Source organism: Populus trichocarpa, chromosome 9 (genome assembly GCF_000002775.5).
Source record: "Populus trichocarpa isolate Nisqually-1 chromosome 9, P.trichocarpa_v4.1, whole genome shotgun sequence".
NCBI classification, from domain to species: domain Eukaryota; kingdom Viridiplantae; phylum Streptophyta; class Magnoliopsida; order Malpighiales; family Salicaceae; genus Populus; species Populus trichocarpa.
Window position 1 is genome coordinate 10,963,476 of NC_037293.2, and position 15,162 is coordinate 10,978,637.

Here is a 15,162-nt window from a genome sequence, read left to right on the forward strand (position 1 = left end):
TTCCTCATCAAATCATATAATTAAACAAGAAAGAAAAATAAAAACAATAAAATCCCGAAACCACCCTTGTTCTTCTCCTTATTTACATAGGATTCTCAAATAAGCCCGCCTTTTCCTTGTGAACTAAGGAAGGATCTAAAGGTAATTTCGTTTATCTATTCCAAAACAGACACCATTTCACTCCCAAAATACTTCTATAAAACAGCACCATCCCCTTTCACCCTCAATCCTCATTTTCACTTTTCATTTCTCTTTTAAAAAAACTAAGTTTAGGGTTTTTCTCTCTCTCCAAATTCTTTCCCAATATGTCAGAATCAAAGAAAATCACGCTAAAATCCTCCGACGGCGAGACATTCGTTGTCGAAGAAGCGGTCGCCGTTGAGTCACAGACCATCAAACATATGATTGAAGATGATTGCGCCGAAAATGACATCCCGTTGCCTAATGTGACAAGCAAGATTCTTGCTAAGGTTATCGAGTACTGCAAGAAACATGTGGAAGCTGATGCTGATAAAGATGCAACTATTACTGGAAAGGATGAGTTTATGAAGAGTTGGGATGCCGAGTTCGTCAAAGTTGACAAAAACACCCTCTTTGACCTCATCTTGGTAAGACTTTCTGTTTCCTTTTTTCAAGATTTTTTTTCTTAACCTTTTGTTTGTGAATATTTATGATTTTGCCATTGTTTGGGTTTCTATTTGTTTTTTATTGGTTAAAGATCGTATCTTTTTGCTTTTTAGGGTTTCATTGTTTAGTTTTGTCAGGGGAGCTGGTTTGCAATATTACTAGAGACTGGTCTTTAGGTTTGTTGTAGTTATATGATGTTGTCATTTGTGGTATCTGTTTTTTTATTGGATCCTTGTGGTATCTGTTAGTGCTAAATACGAGTTTGTAAGTTGGGGATTATGGTTTTTTGACGGGGGGGGGGGGGGGGGGTTGTTTTGTTTTGGGGTTAGGGTTTTTTTTCTGTATTGTTTTTCTGGGGATTGTGCTACGTTGTGAGAGATTTGTTTTAACTCACTGATTTGTACCCACACTTTGGATTTCTTCTCTTGTCTATTTGCTTCAACTATTATCTTATGATGCTCTTACGCAGGGAAACATGGAAAGATTATACGGATCAAGAAAATGATTTGTAGTTTTTTTTAGTTCTTTTAGATGAACAGTGGAAACAAAGTGAACTGATGCATTGATCGATAGATAACTGGCGCGTTGTTTGCAACTGTAATGTGGCAATTTTGCCTGCTTTTGGTAGATTGATTTGTTTGTGAAATATGATGGATAGTGAGCTTCTTGTTTGCTTCCTGTTTTATGTTCATGCTTCAACACTTTAGTTTGTGAAATTCTCTGTATTTGATTAACGAACCCAGTAGTGATCCTATTCAGTGCTTCTCATATTGGATTATTATTTGTTAAGCTACTTTATTTTTTGTTTTTTGTTCGTGACTTTGTTATTTAGACACTTTATCTGAATTAACATGGCAAAGTTATGTTGATTTCAGGCAGCGAACTATCTGAACATCAAGGATTTGCTAGATCTGACCTGCCAAGCTGCGGCTGACATGATCAAGGGGAAGACTCCAGACGAGATCCGTAAGATATTTAACATCAAGAATGACTTCACTCCAGAGGAAGAAGAGGAGATCCGCAGAGACAACCAGTGGGCATTTAAGTGATACTACAAGCTGTCCTCACAATGTCCATACTATGATAGGAAAGTTGTCCATACAATGATAGGAATCTTGATATAAGAAGATAGGATGCCATGCTTTATTTTTCTCTAGTTGGTAGCAAGGTTGAGGTCATTTTCTGTTTTCACGGACTAGTAGAATTGCTTCGGACTTCCTCTTTCAAGGTTGGTTGCCCCGAACCACTTTTCTTTTCATCACATGATCATCGGAATTTTATTTTTTTAATGTGGATGCCTATGAATGTCATGCATTTTATCAAAGCCAGCAGTTTCAACTTTCAAGGGCAGGGCTATGAGAACCACAACTTTCGATTTATTCAGAGAACTTTTGAGTATGCTCCCCCACTGGTTCAAATTTTATTTAGTAGGGATACTGATCTCATGATCGAAATTACAACAAACAAGTAAATGGTCTTTTGTTCCAACAACAACAATAATAGTAATGAAAAAGAAGAAGAAACTAAAGCATTGCCCTGAAAATATTAAAAAACCTACTAATTAATTAGAAAAGGAGATATAAACAATGTAAGTATCATTATAAAACCTTAAAAAACTATAAAAATATAAGCTAGATAGACCCTTGTCCGTTAATAAGGAGTAGAAATAGTAGGTAGCTCATTGCTAAGACCTAAGTTATGCATGCACTCTCGATAAAAATCAGATTCAGCTTCTGCAGTAGAAAGGCTAGCATTAAGATCAGCTTTCTCTTCCTCCAATCTTTGGCATTTCCTTTCATACTCGTACACAATTTGATTTAATTGCTCGGTTGACGATGTACTTTCAGCACTAATAAGCTTTCTAGACAGAACCTCATTTTCTTGCTCTAACAACAACAACGTATCTGCGAGATCCTTCATCAACTTGCAATTTCTTTCATTGAGCTCCTTCAGCAGCCCGATCTCACGTTGCATTGAGGAAAGAAAAGCTCTACTCGTTTCGCAGCAACGTCCATCTCCTGTTTCCTTCAATTCTTGATCCTTCATCACTTCTTTCTCGATCGTTCCTTTTTGGACATCACCATCATCATTGCTACTATAGCAGTACTCTTCCTCCTCCTCCTCCTCCTCCTCCTCCTCTTCATCATCATCATCATCATCATCATCATCACCAACACTACTACTGCAGTCTTCCTCCTCCTCCTCATCATCACCACCACTACTGCAGTCTTCTTCTTCCTCCTCATCAACATCTTTTTTGTAGCTAACCATTTCATAGTCCTCCTCATCAACCTCATGATGGGCCTCAGGCTCAATAGTTTCAGTTTCTGGGATTTCTTCTATTTCACCATGCTTGGTTTTCTCTTCTGCTGAGTACTCTTCCACGGCTAGAGCTTTCTCTATCTCCTCTTCTTTGTCATCTTTCTGCATAACCAATTTTCTTCTAAGTTAAAAACAGATTAATGAACAAGATAGCATCAAACATGCTCATCGACAAATGAGCATACGCATATAATCAATCCAAGCCTTATAACAAGATAGAAGTTGATGATTCTCTCGAGCAACATTATTTTGTAAAGATATATGATAACAATGTATGAATACTCAGACCATTTGCATGCATGCTAGACTTAGGGGCTAGGAGCCTAGGCGTCTAGGAGCCATACAGTAATTAATGAGAATATGAATTGATCGATCAATGGTGGGAGTGGCTATCTAAAGCCCTCCAAAATTGATTAACGGGCATGCACAAGATTAATGTAAATATTTTGATTGATACTTAAAGGAGGTGGTATAAATTAGTAGGCAACGGGCTTTAATTAAATCCCATTCTAGATATGGAAAAGGAGAATTATGTTCTCCCTTAACATGTTTATTGGTCACAGTTAATTTCACATAATATTTATTAACTACAAGCCCTAGTTACTTCTAAAAGAAAAGAGTTTTTGCATATGTACACAGAAATCTTAATATTGCAGGGCATATACTATTGATGATCGATGCGCGCAGGAAGCTCAAAAGAACATATATATATTATTAAAAAGGACTCACTGTAGGGTTACAGCAAAGGATCTGGTTCGCATTCACCCCCAAAGCTTTCACGATTGAATTCGTATTTGATATAACAAATACAGCAGCAGCCACATAACGATAGACTGGAGATCCCAAGAAAAAGTACATTGCCGTTAACCAGATTGCATACCGATCAAAAACAAACAAAGTGTTTGATGGTTCCTGTAAAAAAGAAAGAAAAAACAACAAGAAATTTACCAACTAAAAAAATATATTAAACCACAACGTATATTTTACAATCAAAGTCAATATTGCAAAAAAAAAAAAACATCTTTTTTTTTGTTTTTTTAGCACTTAATTACATTGGGCTGAGGATTGACAAATAGTCGTTCATAGGCATAGGATGCATGGTATAAATTTGTGAAGGCAAAGAGTCCCAGAGAACAGCGAAGGAATCGTGGGATGCCACCAAAGAAAACAAAGAGAAGAATTGCTGCCCTCTCAATCCAGAACAAAATTATCTCAGCTAGACGTATTTTTTCTATTTTCATGACTTCTCTCTCGTTCGCCATTGTTTGCTTTAGCTCAAGAAAGAAGGGATTTCTCGGGTTTATGGCTTTACTTACGATAACAATGCATGGGAGTTTTAATTAGAGGCTTCTCTCTCTCTCTCTCTCTCTCTCTCTATATATATATATATATATATATATATATATATATATATATATATATATATATCTGTGTGTGTGTGTGTTTTGTACAGAGTATTATTTATTTACGAACACAAACTGTTATTCTCACTGCATATTTTATTGAAATCACAAATATAACCTTCTTTGTATATCTCTTTTATTATGAATAAATTAATTAATTAACAAGGTTATATCAGTCATAACGAAAAAAAAAAAAGTGGAGTGTGAATAAACAATTGATGGCCTGGTAATACGAGAGACCACCACTCAAGTTCTCCTTTGTTTAGGAAATAGAATTTGATGTAAAAACCAAAAAGAAAAAAAAAAGAATTTGAAACAATGATAGTTACGATTCTTGTTTATTGATGCTTATCTAATTACTATGTCCACGGTTGATGAGTTGTGGTTTAGTTGTAATTACTATTATTTAGTGTACAAGTGAAAAGTAAAAACTCTTCGAACTTGAAACTTGCACAAACTCATATTATCTTGTGCTTGATTTTTATAAAATAAATAGGGGTAGTGAGATTCGAATTCGTGACCACTTAGTCATCAAGACTCTGATATCATGTCAAAGAACCATCTTAACCAAATATCTTAAACTATTAGGTGATATTTCAAGATATAATTTATATTATTTTTTAACATAAACATTTGCTTAATTAAGCTTGAAACGAGCTAGCTTAAGGTTAAATAAGTGATCAACTAATAATAATTTTTTTTTTAGTTTAACGTGGGTGTCCGAGCCAGCTTACGCGCACCTCGACTAATTCCACGGGCCCTGAAGTTAACGACCATGTAGGGAGGGGGTATCATTAATTATAATTTAGCATTCTTCCTACTTTTTTTTTTCCCTGGATTGAAGCTTTTTTCTTTTGAAATGCATTCTATTAATAAGTTATGTTTGGATCGACTCTCTTTATATATTTCTTATGGCTTTTTGGTATGGCTTTCGAGTCATGAGTCTAATTTCTTGTCAGCAAATTGCTTGTCTTTAGTTTTTTCTGTGGTTTCTGCAGACTTGTTTTCGTTCTGATGTTCGCTTCTTCAGGGTGTTGATTTGAAATCGTTTGCTCGTGAAAAAACAAAAAAGAAAAAGTAATTGCACGTTATGATCGATGATTTGTGTTTGTCCCAACTGGGTATTTAAATAAAGGTGACTTTCAATAAATATATCTATCTACCCTAATTAAAACGTACCCAGACCATGAACACTAATACTACATATATAGAAAAATAAAAATAGCAATACCAGGGTTTTTGGTAAATTAGCTCAAGTCTTGGTCGAGGTCCAATATTTTTTCTGGTCTAAACTATGATATCTAAAAGTTTACTACATTCCAACTAATTTAATTTAGCTGGATCAGCCCATTAAAAATAAAACTTTTTCAATAATAGTATTGTGTTTTATTTAGAAGGCTTGAACTCGAGATCTTATTTAAAAATTACAAACTTTGAATCACTTAAATTAAAAATAAGCCAATTCCAATATAATTTAAGTTTCAATGCATTTTAACCACTATTGAAAGGCTAATCTGCTACAAAGATCTCTCAGAATTTAAATTATTTGAAAATTAGTTTGTATATTTTTAATTTTATTTTAGACATGTACTTTGACATGTTTGATAGCAAGTTTCCGTGTATAGAATCTAAAATCATACTTTTTTCTTTCAAATTATAAAATTGAATTTTAAATGAAAAAATAAAAAAGAAGAGATTATAAGGCTAGTGGTTTTTTTGAGACAGAAAAGGGTATTTAGACATTTGATTTAAGAAAAAAATCAAAAATTTTTGGATGAACAATTACAATAATGGTATTGAAAAAGACAAAAATTTAAACGTTGATACTAAATTTTTTTTAAAAAAAAATATGAGAAAAATTTTTAACTAAAAACTTTGAATTACAATTTATTATAAATTATTGTTACTCTAACCTTTTGAAAGCGATGAATACTAGCATTTTTTTTTATAACATGGAAAAACAAAAATTATTTAAAAACGGTGTCTTAAATTATATCGACTTGCATCAAGGTCCTTCGAATTGCTTAAACTTGGACGATAATATTGAAATTGAAGTGTGTATATATATACTATTTGAAACCTTATTACTTTTTAATTAAATTATTTTTCTTAATAAAGTAATGAAATCAAGTGATATAATAGTATTTTATTAACAATTGAAATTGATTAATGATTTAAACTCGATAGGTATCAAGAGAATATATAGATTATATTTAAAAAAAAATCAAAATTGATATCAAGTTAAAAAAAATACTATACAAATTATATATTTTTGGTTAAGCATTTCTAACGAGTATATATAAAATCTTTAACTATTCATGTTCAAACCCAATATCAGCAATACAAGTAAATATAATTATAATAATTACATTAATTAATAACATAAAAATAATAATATTACAAGCATCCGACCATGTACAAATTATCGACCGACTAGATTATTTCATCCTCTTAACGGGGAGACACGTGACTAGTTAATTTTTGAATTTTACTATTTTTTCTTATAGGATCCTCGAGCTCTTTTAAATTGATCAATTGAACCCTCCCCTAACACCAAACTTTTTCTTTTAACAGCAAATTTTTCTTTTATTTTTATTTTATTTAAAAAAACAAAGATGAATCAACTGAACCCTAGCTGGTCCATCAAAAAATTCATAATTGTCCCATACGTCAAGAAACCATAGTAACATATATTCATTTCTTTACTTCAACTTTAAACAAATGATCAGTTTCTGTTTTTATTTTAAAAATATTTTTGGTTGGAAAAAATATTAAATTAATATTTTTTAATATTTTTTAATATTCAAAAATATAAAAAAAATCAATATATTTCCAAACAAAAACTTATTTAAAAAAACATGTGCACCACAATCTCAATTGCCAAACACACTCTCTTATTATTATTAGAGCAGAAGAGCAACCCAACCCACGTGTATTCTTCTTTCTTCACCATCCTACCCCCAAAAGCATCATCCATCACACAATTTGTTTTTTTTAAATCCCTTGCATTACTAAAGTCATCAAATCGAACGGCCAGGATCAACTCACCAACTTTATTTCACGACCTATCAAACGAGCATTTTACAAGTCAATCCGATGCACACAGCGCTTTAAAATTACAGAGATACCCTTGCAACATCGCTTCATTTTCCAGCTCTCATGCCTCCCTTTTCTTCTTCTTCTTTTTGGCTTTATAAATATACATATTACAAAAAAGAAAAACAGGAGTCTCTATAATTTTTCAAAGACCGTTCATTTTTTTTCTTCAAAAAATTTCATAAACAGAGCTAAGAAAATCCCTTAAAAAAAGAATTTGATACGGATCCTCTTGTAATCCTGCGATTATATCGTGTTAATCATCGTTTTTAATGGTCAATTATTAACGACTTTTAGCTATTAAGCTTCTATCACGTGGATTTGAGCTCGATCATTTTGGAGCTGCTTCAGTGTTTTTTCTCTAATCGGTTAGTTTCTGTAACACTAATTTTTTTATTCCATTATTGATGACTATTTGCTGCTTTCGATACTGAGCATGTGATTTTTTAATATTTTGTGAGATTTTGATGTCATATAAAATTATAGGTTTCAATCATTGATTATGTTAATAAATATGCTAGTTTTTTTGGGGGGTTTGATTAGATTGCAGATTTTAGTTTAAGCAATGGGTATCGTTTTTTTTTTTCCCCAATCTTGTTACGGGTTATGAAAAAAATAGCATTGATTGTGTAGCTTAGTTTCGAATTTCAATGGCAGCCCGTCCGTCACTTTTAATTTTACTGTTTAAAGGCTCGATCTTCAGGGTAATTTTTCAATGTATAAAGAAGCTAAACTTTAATTGAACTTAGATGGCTGCCCGTCGAATATAGTTTTACAGTTTAAGGGTTTGAGATTCAAGGTAATTTATCAATATGGAAAGAAGCAAAGTTTTGACTGCATTTCAGTGACAGATCGTCGATTTTAATTTATTAGTTTTAAAAGCATCAACTTCTGGGTGCCTTTAAGATTATTTTTTTTGGGGACTTTGTGTTAATGGTAAAGGTTTTGAATTTTTTATTGTATTCCAATATGTGTTTTCAGATGGAAAGTGCACAAAATGAGAGTAGCTCTGAAGTTAATGGGTCTAGTGATGGCGGTGATAATAAAAACTGCTTGATTCAAAGTGGTTCTATGGCAAATGGGTTGGTTTGCAAGTTGAATGCGGATGTTGAAAATAATGTTAAAAAACCAGATGAGGTTGGTAGGAACTTGAATAATGTGCCGTATGTTTATAGACAAGATATTGTTAGACATAAAAAATGTAACGTGGTCGGAGTAGTAAGTGGAGTTGCTGGTGAGTCAGATTCAGATGGCAGTATTACAGATGATGACGATGATGATGACATCGAAGATGAGGATGATGCTGATGAGGATGCTGGTGATGAGGGAGGTAACGGTAATGCTAATGGTGATACAATTGAAGAGAGGAAGAAAGAAAGTGATGATTACAAGGGTGAAACTCTTCAGGCCGATCAGGTTCGGGTAATTTGGATGGGTGATGTTAACCCAATTCAACATGTCAATGATGTAACTGTCATTGATCGAGGATTCTTACATGGGGATTATGTTGCATCTGCTTCGGACCCAACAGGGCAAGTGGGTGTTGTCGTGGATGTTAATATCTCTGTTGATTTGTTAGCTCCTGACGGGTCTGTTATAAAAGATGTGTCATCCAGAGATTTGGTACGTGTGAGGGAGTTTGCTGCTGGTGATTATGTGGTCTTTGGTCCCTGGTTGGGTAGAGTTGATGATGTTTTAGATGATGTGACTGTGTTAATTGATGATGGTTCTGTGTGCAAAGTAAAGGGGGCTGAGCCATTGCATCTAAAACCAATTTCCAAGGGTATCTTTGAGGAAGATGAGCATTTACCATACCACCCAGGCCAGCGTGTGAGGGCTACCTCATCATCAGTTTTTAAAAATTCTCGATGGCTATCAGGCTTGTGGAAAGCTAATAGATTGGAAGGTACTGTTACTAAAGTTACAGCTGGATCAGTATTCATTTATTGGATAGCATCTGCTGGCCATGGACCTGATTCTTCAACTACCCCTGCTGAAGAGCAGAGTCCAAAGAACTTAAAACTGCTGTCTTGTTTTGCACATGCAAGTTGGCAAGTAGGTGACTGGTGTCTTCTCCCATCATCTGTTGCACAATCATCCTCTGTTACTTTAGACAAGGATTTATTGAAGTTAGGAATTCATGATTCAACCAAAAGTGAATTAGATTCTAGTCAACTGGGCAGCGGATGTGATTCAGAAGGGGTTGCAACCGAGGAATTAGATGATACTAATGGATCGGTGGTTATTGATCCTGCGGCAGCACCAGATGGAAATACAGCTGTTATTGCAAGTAATGAATCTAGCTCTTGTGGCAGTTCAACTTCAGTTTCAAAGGTGCCTGCCCATCGCAAAAAGCTTCGTAAAGTTATACTCAGAAGAGAAAAGAAGCCTCGAAAAAAAGAGGAAGATTTTGAAAGAGCCCTTTTGATTGTCAACACCAGGACAAGGGTCGATGTAGCATGGCAGGATGGAACTATAGAACGTGGACTGAACTCAACAACTTTGATTCCAATTGATAGTCCTGGTGATCATGAATTCATTTCTGAACAGTATGTAGTGGAGAAGGCCTCCGATGATGTTGATAGCTCTTCTGAAGCTAAGCGTGTTGGGGTTGTTAAAAGTGTTAATGCGAAAGAGCGAACAGCTTGTGTGAGATGGTTGAAGCCAGTTGCCAGGGCAGAAGATCCTCGTGAGTTTGACAAGGAGGAAATTGTAAGTGTCTATGAGCTGGAGAGTCATCTGGATTATGATTATTCTTATGGGGATGTAGTCGTTCGATTGTCCCCAGTAACTGTTTCTGATCAAACAACCTCTGATTTGGAGACTGTTGGGGATTCAAAGCAACAAAGTGGACAAAGTGAGGTTATGAATACAAAAAAGTGCTTTGGACGCAAGAAAGGAGAGGATGCATCCAGTAATGAAGTTTCTATAGACTTTTCAGATCTCTCTTGGGTTGGGAATATATCTGGTCTTAGGAATGGTGATATTGAAGTCACATGGGCAGATGGGATGGTTTCAACGGTATGCTTAGCAGTTTTTTTCTTGAAATTTTCCCACTTTCCATTTTAAATTATCAAATCTGGTTAGGGATCAGCTCTTACTATTTTGTATCTTCCTGGCTCAATTACTTTCTCTGATTCCTGCACCTCCTTTTATCCATGAAATTGATCATTGCAAAGAGTTGGTGGCTCCTATCTCCTTACTCCTTATGAATTCTTCTTCATGATATGGGAAAGAAAGATATTCAACACCTAAGTTTCTAAAAGTACATGTATGCATGGAATACAAATTTTTCCATGTAAAATACATGGCTGGTTTGGGATTTGCTCAATATGAGATTTTGGATATCAATTATAATTTGTTTTACCTTTACAACTTAAATTACAAAGCTGTTGCATCATCATTATTATGATTTAGAGGACAAGTTGTTGATTTGATGCATTTATTCCTTGGTTTGCTTTTAGGTTGGACCTCAAGCAATATTTGTTGTTGGTCGAGATGATGATGATGATTCAATGGCAGCTGGGAGTGAAGTAAGTGGCGCTGCAGCTAGTTGGGAAACAGTTGATGATGATGAGAGGGACGCTCTTGAGAATACTCAAGAGGTGTGTTTCCATTTGAAACTGTAGCATTGCATTGTTAAACTCAATGGTGACAAAAATGTTAATGGGTAATCAGGGGTAACATATAAGTGGGTCCTATGATGGGATCTAGCTTTGTAATATATCCTCGGCAAGGAAATACTTATAAAAAGTAGGTCTTTGAGGTTTGATATGTGATCATTTATTAACCAATCATAATGCCATTCATTGTTTTTTAGATGTCAATGAGAGGCATAGACATTAAAAAGAAATTATGAAGCTTATATAGGTTTTTTATTTCATTATCCTAGTAGTGAACTCACAAAATACTAAACATTAGAAACTAAGAGTGCTGTGAATATAACATGTCACAATGACATGGAATAAGCAGTAACATATAGAATCTAGGCCATATACATAATTTTTATTTGATCTCTAATCTTGCGGTTCTCGGAATTTCCCATTTGCTGTATCAGTACCACACATGATCCATCCATAAACAACTGCCAAATAATTAATGTCATTTGATTAACCATTCTCACATGAATTGCTCGAACATTCCTTAGGAGTTATCTTATTAGATTGGAAATATATTTGTTTTCAGTAACTGATGATAGTATCTGTTGCTCAGGCAGTTGCACTGCAAGATGCAACCAGCATGAACTCAGAAGAAGAAGCGAGCGTGGAGAATTATAATTTGGGAAGGAATACAGCACTTAATTTTCCCTTTTCTGCTCTCGACTTTGTTGCAAGATTGGCCAACGGAATATTCTCTCGAGGTCGGAAAAATGTAGACCCGGATTTTTCAGGCTACAAAGGTGGAAATGAAATGCCTTCTCAGGGAACGAGTTGTATTTCTGAAGAAAAAGAATCCAGTGACGAGTCTAGTTCTGGAAAATCTAATATCAATGATAATTGTGGTGTGCAAAATACCAATGAAAAAGAAGAGGAAGATGCTGCAGTGGAGGTCCCGATATCATCAGATGAAGAAGCTTCATGCAATTTAAGCACTGAAATGTCAAATGATATGACATGTTCTGAGGCTCGGATTTATCACTACTTTAAACATTTTGACACCGCTAAAGATCCTTTGGACCATCATTTTCTTGATTCAAATGGACAGGTATGATGTGCTATTCTGACAATTGTTCCTTCTTCTTAATACATGAGACTTAAATAGGCAGACTTTCATTGGTGTTGAAGTAAACTCTTTCTCTGAGTTGCTTTGATCGACATTAATGGTCTTCAAATGTATGTAGTAGTTTACAACAGTGCAATAATTACTTCATTTTTCAAGTTTTTATAATTGTTCATTTTTTGATGTTTCTGATCACCTATCATAATCAAGAAATCTAAATGTTTGAAATGTGCCATGATATCCATGATATTTTCGAATAATTTCTAATGCATCGAACTTGGCAGATCAATAACGGAAGGAAGTGGCTCAAGAAGGTTCAACAAGATTGGAACATCCTCCAGAACAACCTTCCAGGTACGAGTTGTTCAGAGCATGTCAAATTTTATGCCATGTTGACTAGAATATCTCGCATCTTTCAGTCTCAACATCAAAAAATTTTAACAGATGAGATCTACGTACGGGTTTATGAGGATCGAATGGATCTCTTAAGGGCAGCAATAGTTGGGGCATATGGAACACCTTACCAAGATGGACTATTCTTTTTTGACTTTCACCTTCCACCAGAGTATCCTGATGTCCCTCCTGTGAGATATACTAATCTTACTTGATCTTTGGTTCGAAGGCTAATATTCTGATTTTGTATTGTTTGTTGCAATCCACCTTGAGTTTGACCTGGAAAAAATTGTTCATGATTCTATTTTTTCTGTGTCTTTTGCGTTGTTGCAGTCAGCACACTATCATTCTGGTGGTTGGCGAATAAATCCAAATTTGTATGAGGAAGGCAAGGTGTGCCTTAGCCTTTTAAATACCTGGACTGGCAGAGGAAATGAAGTCTGGCACTCGTCTTCTAGTATCCTTCAGGTCTTAGTTTCGCTTCAAGGGCTGGTACTAAATTCTAAGCCATACTTTAATGAAGCTGGGTATGACAAGCAGATAGGGACAGCTGAAGGAGAGAAAAATTCGTTGTCATACAATGAGAATACATTCTTGCTAAACTGCAAGACAATGATGTATCTTATGAGAAAACCCCCCAAGGTAATATATTAATCACAAGAATTCCACTTCTTATCACCTTTTTTTTCATGTTTCTTTTATTCTTGTGTTAACAATTAATAATGGTTTTTGGTAATCATTTGGTTACCAAAGATTTGATCAAATGACAATGATTATAAATATGCAAAAGAACTGTTTTATTTCTTCCTGTTTCCTTTTCTTTCTTTTTTTCTGTAATTTTATTGGATTGGGACGTTTTACTAAACACAGATGATTTGAATGCTTTTAGTTGGCAAATGTTCCATATATTTCTGGGCTTTGACATATTCAAACAGACACCTGTTCAACTTTTTTGAGGCGAATATTAATTTTGTGCATTATGCTGCAACTCTGTATTACTTGTAGAGTATATTCCGCTAATCACAAAAAAAAATGTTTCATTATGTTAATACATGTCAGGATTTTGAAGACTTGGTAAAGGAGCATTTCAGGAGGCGTGGTCACTACATTCTCAAAGCCTGCAATGCATATATGCAAGGCAATTTAATCGGGTCTCTCACTCAAGAGGCCTCAGTAAGCAGCAAGGAAAGTTCCAATCTAAGTTCAGTTGGTTTCAAATTGATGTTAGCAAAGATTTTGCCAAAGCTTTACTTGGCATTGAATGAAGTTGGCGCTGATTGTCATGAATTTAAGCATCTGCTGCCGTCATAATATTACAACCTGACGAGTCGGTCTTTCAACATCCTGTCAAATCAGCAAGGTCAGGTTTTTTTTCTTTTTTTTAAAAAAAAACTTCCATTCATTCATTGCCATTACTTTCAAATCCCAGATACCTGTAAATGTCAGTTTTTCAGAAACATTGAATTTGGGATCGGAAACATTCTGGTGCTTCATTGGGTTTAGGTCCTGGTGTTTCTGTAAGTGCTTCCCTTGGTCATAAGATTATTTGATCAGGGAATACAACAGTGAGGGAATGTTTCTATAATCTTTGAAATTTTGCAGCTAACCTCGTCGACAATTTTCTGGTACTTTGGGATCCAGAAGACAGACAGGATTTTGGATTTACTGTTCAGTTTGCTCTTTTATTGAAATGATGAATCATATATAATTGAAGAAAGAGCCCTCTCTCTCACACACACACGTGTATTAAGCAGACGTTGAATCGATCATGGAATGCCTCAATTGGCTTTCTATGGTCATTAATTCAAGCTTTATTTGCACGTTGTTTCTATCCATTGTGATTGGCAAGGTAAAACCTAATAATTATCACCTGTAAAAAACTCAGGATTTTTTTCGTTGTTGAAGGCGCTGCAGCCCTGCAACGAAGAAAACTAGATTGTACACATAGAAGGGGTAGCAACTCGATCTGCATCAAAGTGCAGCAAAGAAACTGAACCCATAACAGGGTCAGAAATAATAAAGAACTCAGGTCATGATTGAAGCCCCAAACCATAGCTTGGGTTTCAAGCGAATCCTACCTGTATCAGGGGCAAGCAATAACCTGAACCATTCCTGATAAGACTGCCTGCGGCAATTGGATATTAGACATCATTATTTTAATATTAGGCCCTTTTGTCTTTCATTTGCTTACAAGTGTCGATCGTTCACTTAATTTTATCCAATCTAAAACAAAAGCATCACAGTGCTAAAATAGTAATTGTGAAAGCAAATTTGAAGGTCGAGGCTAGGAGAGAGCTTATAATAGCTGCTACTCTTTCGTCTAGGGTGCTGTGCATAGTGAGGCTGACACTAGAAATCGTTTCTTGAACTCGACCAAAACAAATTCGAACAAAATTTGTTTTGGACCGCCAAAAATGTTACTAAGCTTCTCCCATTAATGCTATATTAGCTAGGTTTGGTATCTAGCCTTGCTAGCTTCTCCCAAAAAAAATGCATGCATTGTTAGGATTTCACTATCTAAACAGTATATTGTGTTTGTTGTCTATTGGTATACAAGGGAAAGATGAAAAAATCTCAACAGAATCGGTCTCCTCGTGAACTT

General features: G+C 34.9%; 3 protein-coding genes across 5 annotated transcripts; 2 read left to right on the forward strand and 1 right to left on the reverse strand.

Moving 5' to 3' along the window:
* The first annotated feature begins 209 nt into the window (after positions 1-209).
* On the forward strand, positions 210-1,951 carry LOC7494241 (SKP1-like protein 1B). The gene is made up of 2 exons (XM_002313668.3): positions 210-608; positions 1,503-1,951. Exons 1-2 carry the CDS (start codon positions 306-308, stop codon positions 1,674-1,676), a joined length of 477 nt encoding a protein of 158 aa, XP_002313704.1. The 5' UTR covers positions 210-305; the 3' UTR covers positions 1,677-1,951.
* A 258-nt stretch (positions 1,952-2,209) lies between these two features.
* On the reverse strand, positions 2,210-4,289 carry LOC7472111 (uncharacterized). Its single transcript, XM_002312920.3, has 3 exons — positions 4,002-4,289; positions 3,679-3,861; positions 2,210-3,051 (listed from the first exon to the last, which is right to left on the reverse strand). Exons 1-3 carry the CDS (start codon positions 4,209-4,211, stop codon positions 2,278-2,280), a joined length of 1,167 nt encoding a protein of 388 aa, XP_002312956.3. The 5' UTR covers positions 4,212-4,289; the 3' UTR covers positions 2,210-2,277.
* A 3,226-nt stretch (positions 4,290-7,515) lies between these two features.
* On the forward strand, positions 7,516-14,166 carry LOC7494240 (probable ubiquitin-conjugating enzyme E2 23). Of its 3 annotated transcripts, none has more exons than XM_052455745.1 (8): positions 7,517-7,816; positions 8,430-10,469; positions 10,913-10,981; positions 11,661-12,152; positions 12,452-12,521; positions 12,612-12,751; positions 12,894-13,202; positions 13,620-14,166. In XM_052455745.1, the coding sequence occupies exons 2-8, from the start codon at positions 8,430-8,432 to the stop codon at positions 13,869-13,871; spliced, it is 3,372 nt and encodes a 1,123-aa protein (XP_052311705.1). In that variant the 5' UTR covers positions 7,517-7,816; the 3' UTR covers positions 13,872-14,166. The 3 variants fall into 3 exon arrangements, with proteins under 3 accessions (XP_052311706.1, XP_052311705.1, XP_024464260.2); XM_024608492.2 differs by having other exon boundaries at positions 7,519-7,816; positions 10,913-11,053; XM_052455746.1 differs by lacking the exon at positions 13,620-14,166 and having other exon boundaries at positions 7,516-7,816; positions 10,913-11,053; positions 12,612-12,781; positions 12,894-13,032.
* The last annotated feature ends 996 nt before the right edge of the window (positions 14,167-15,162 follow it).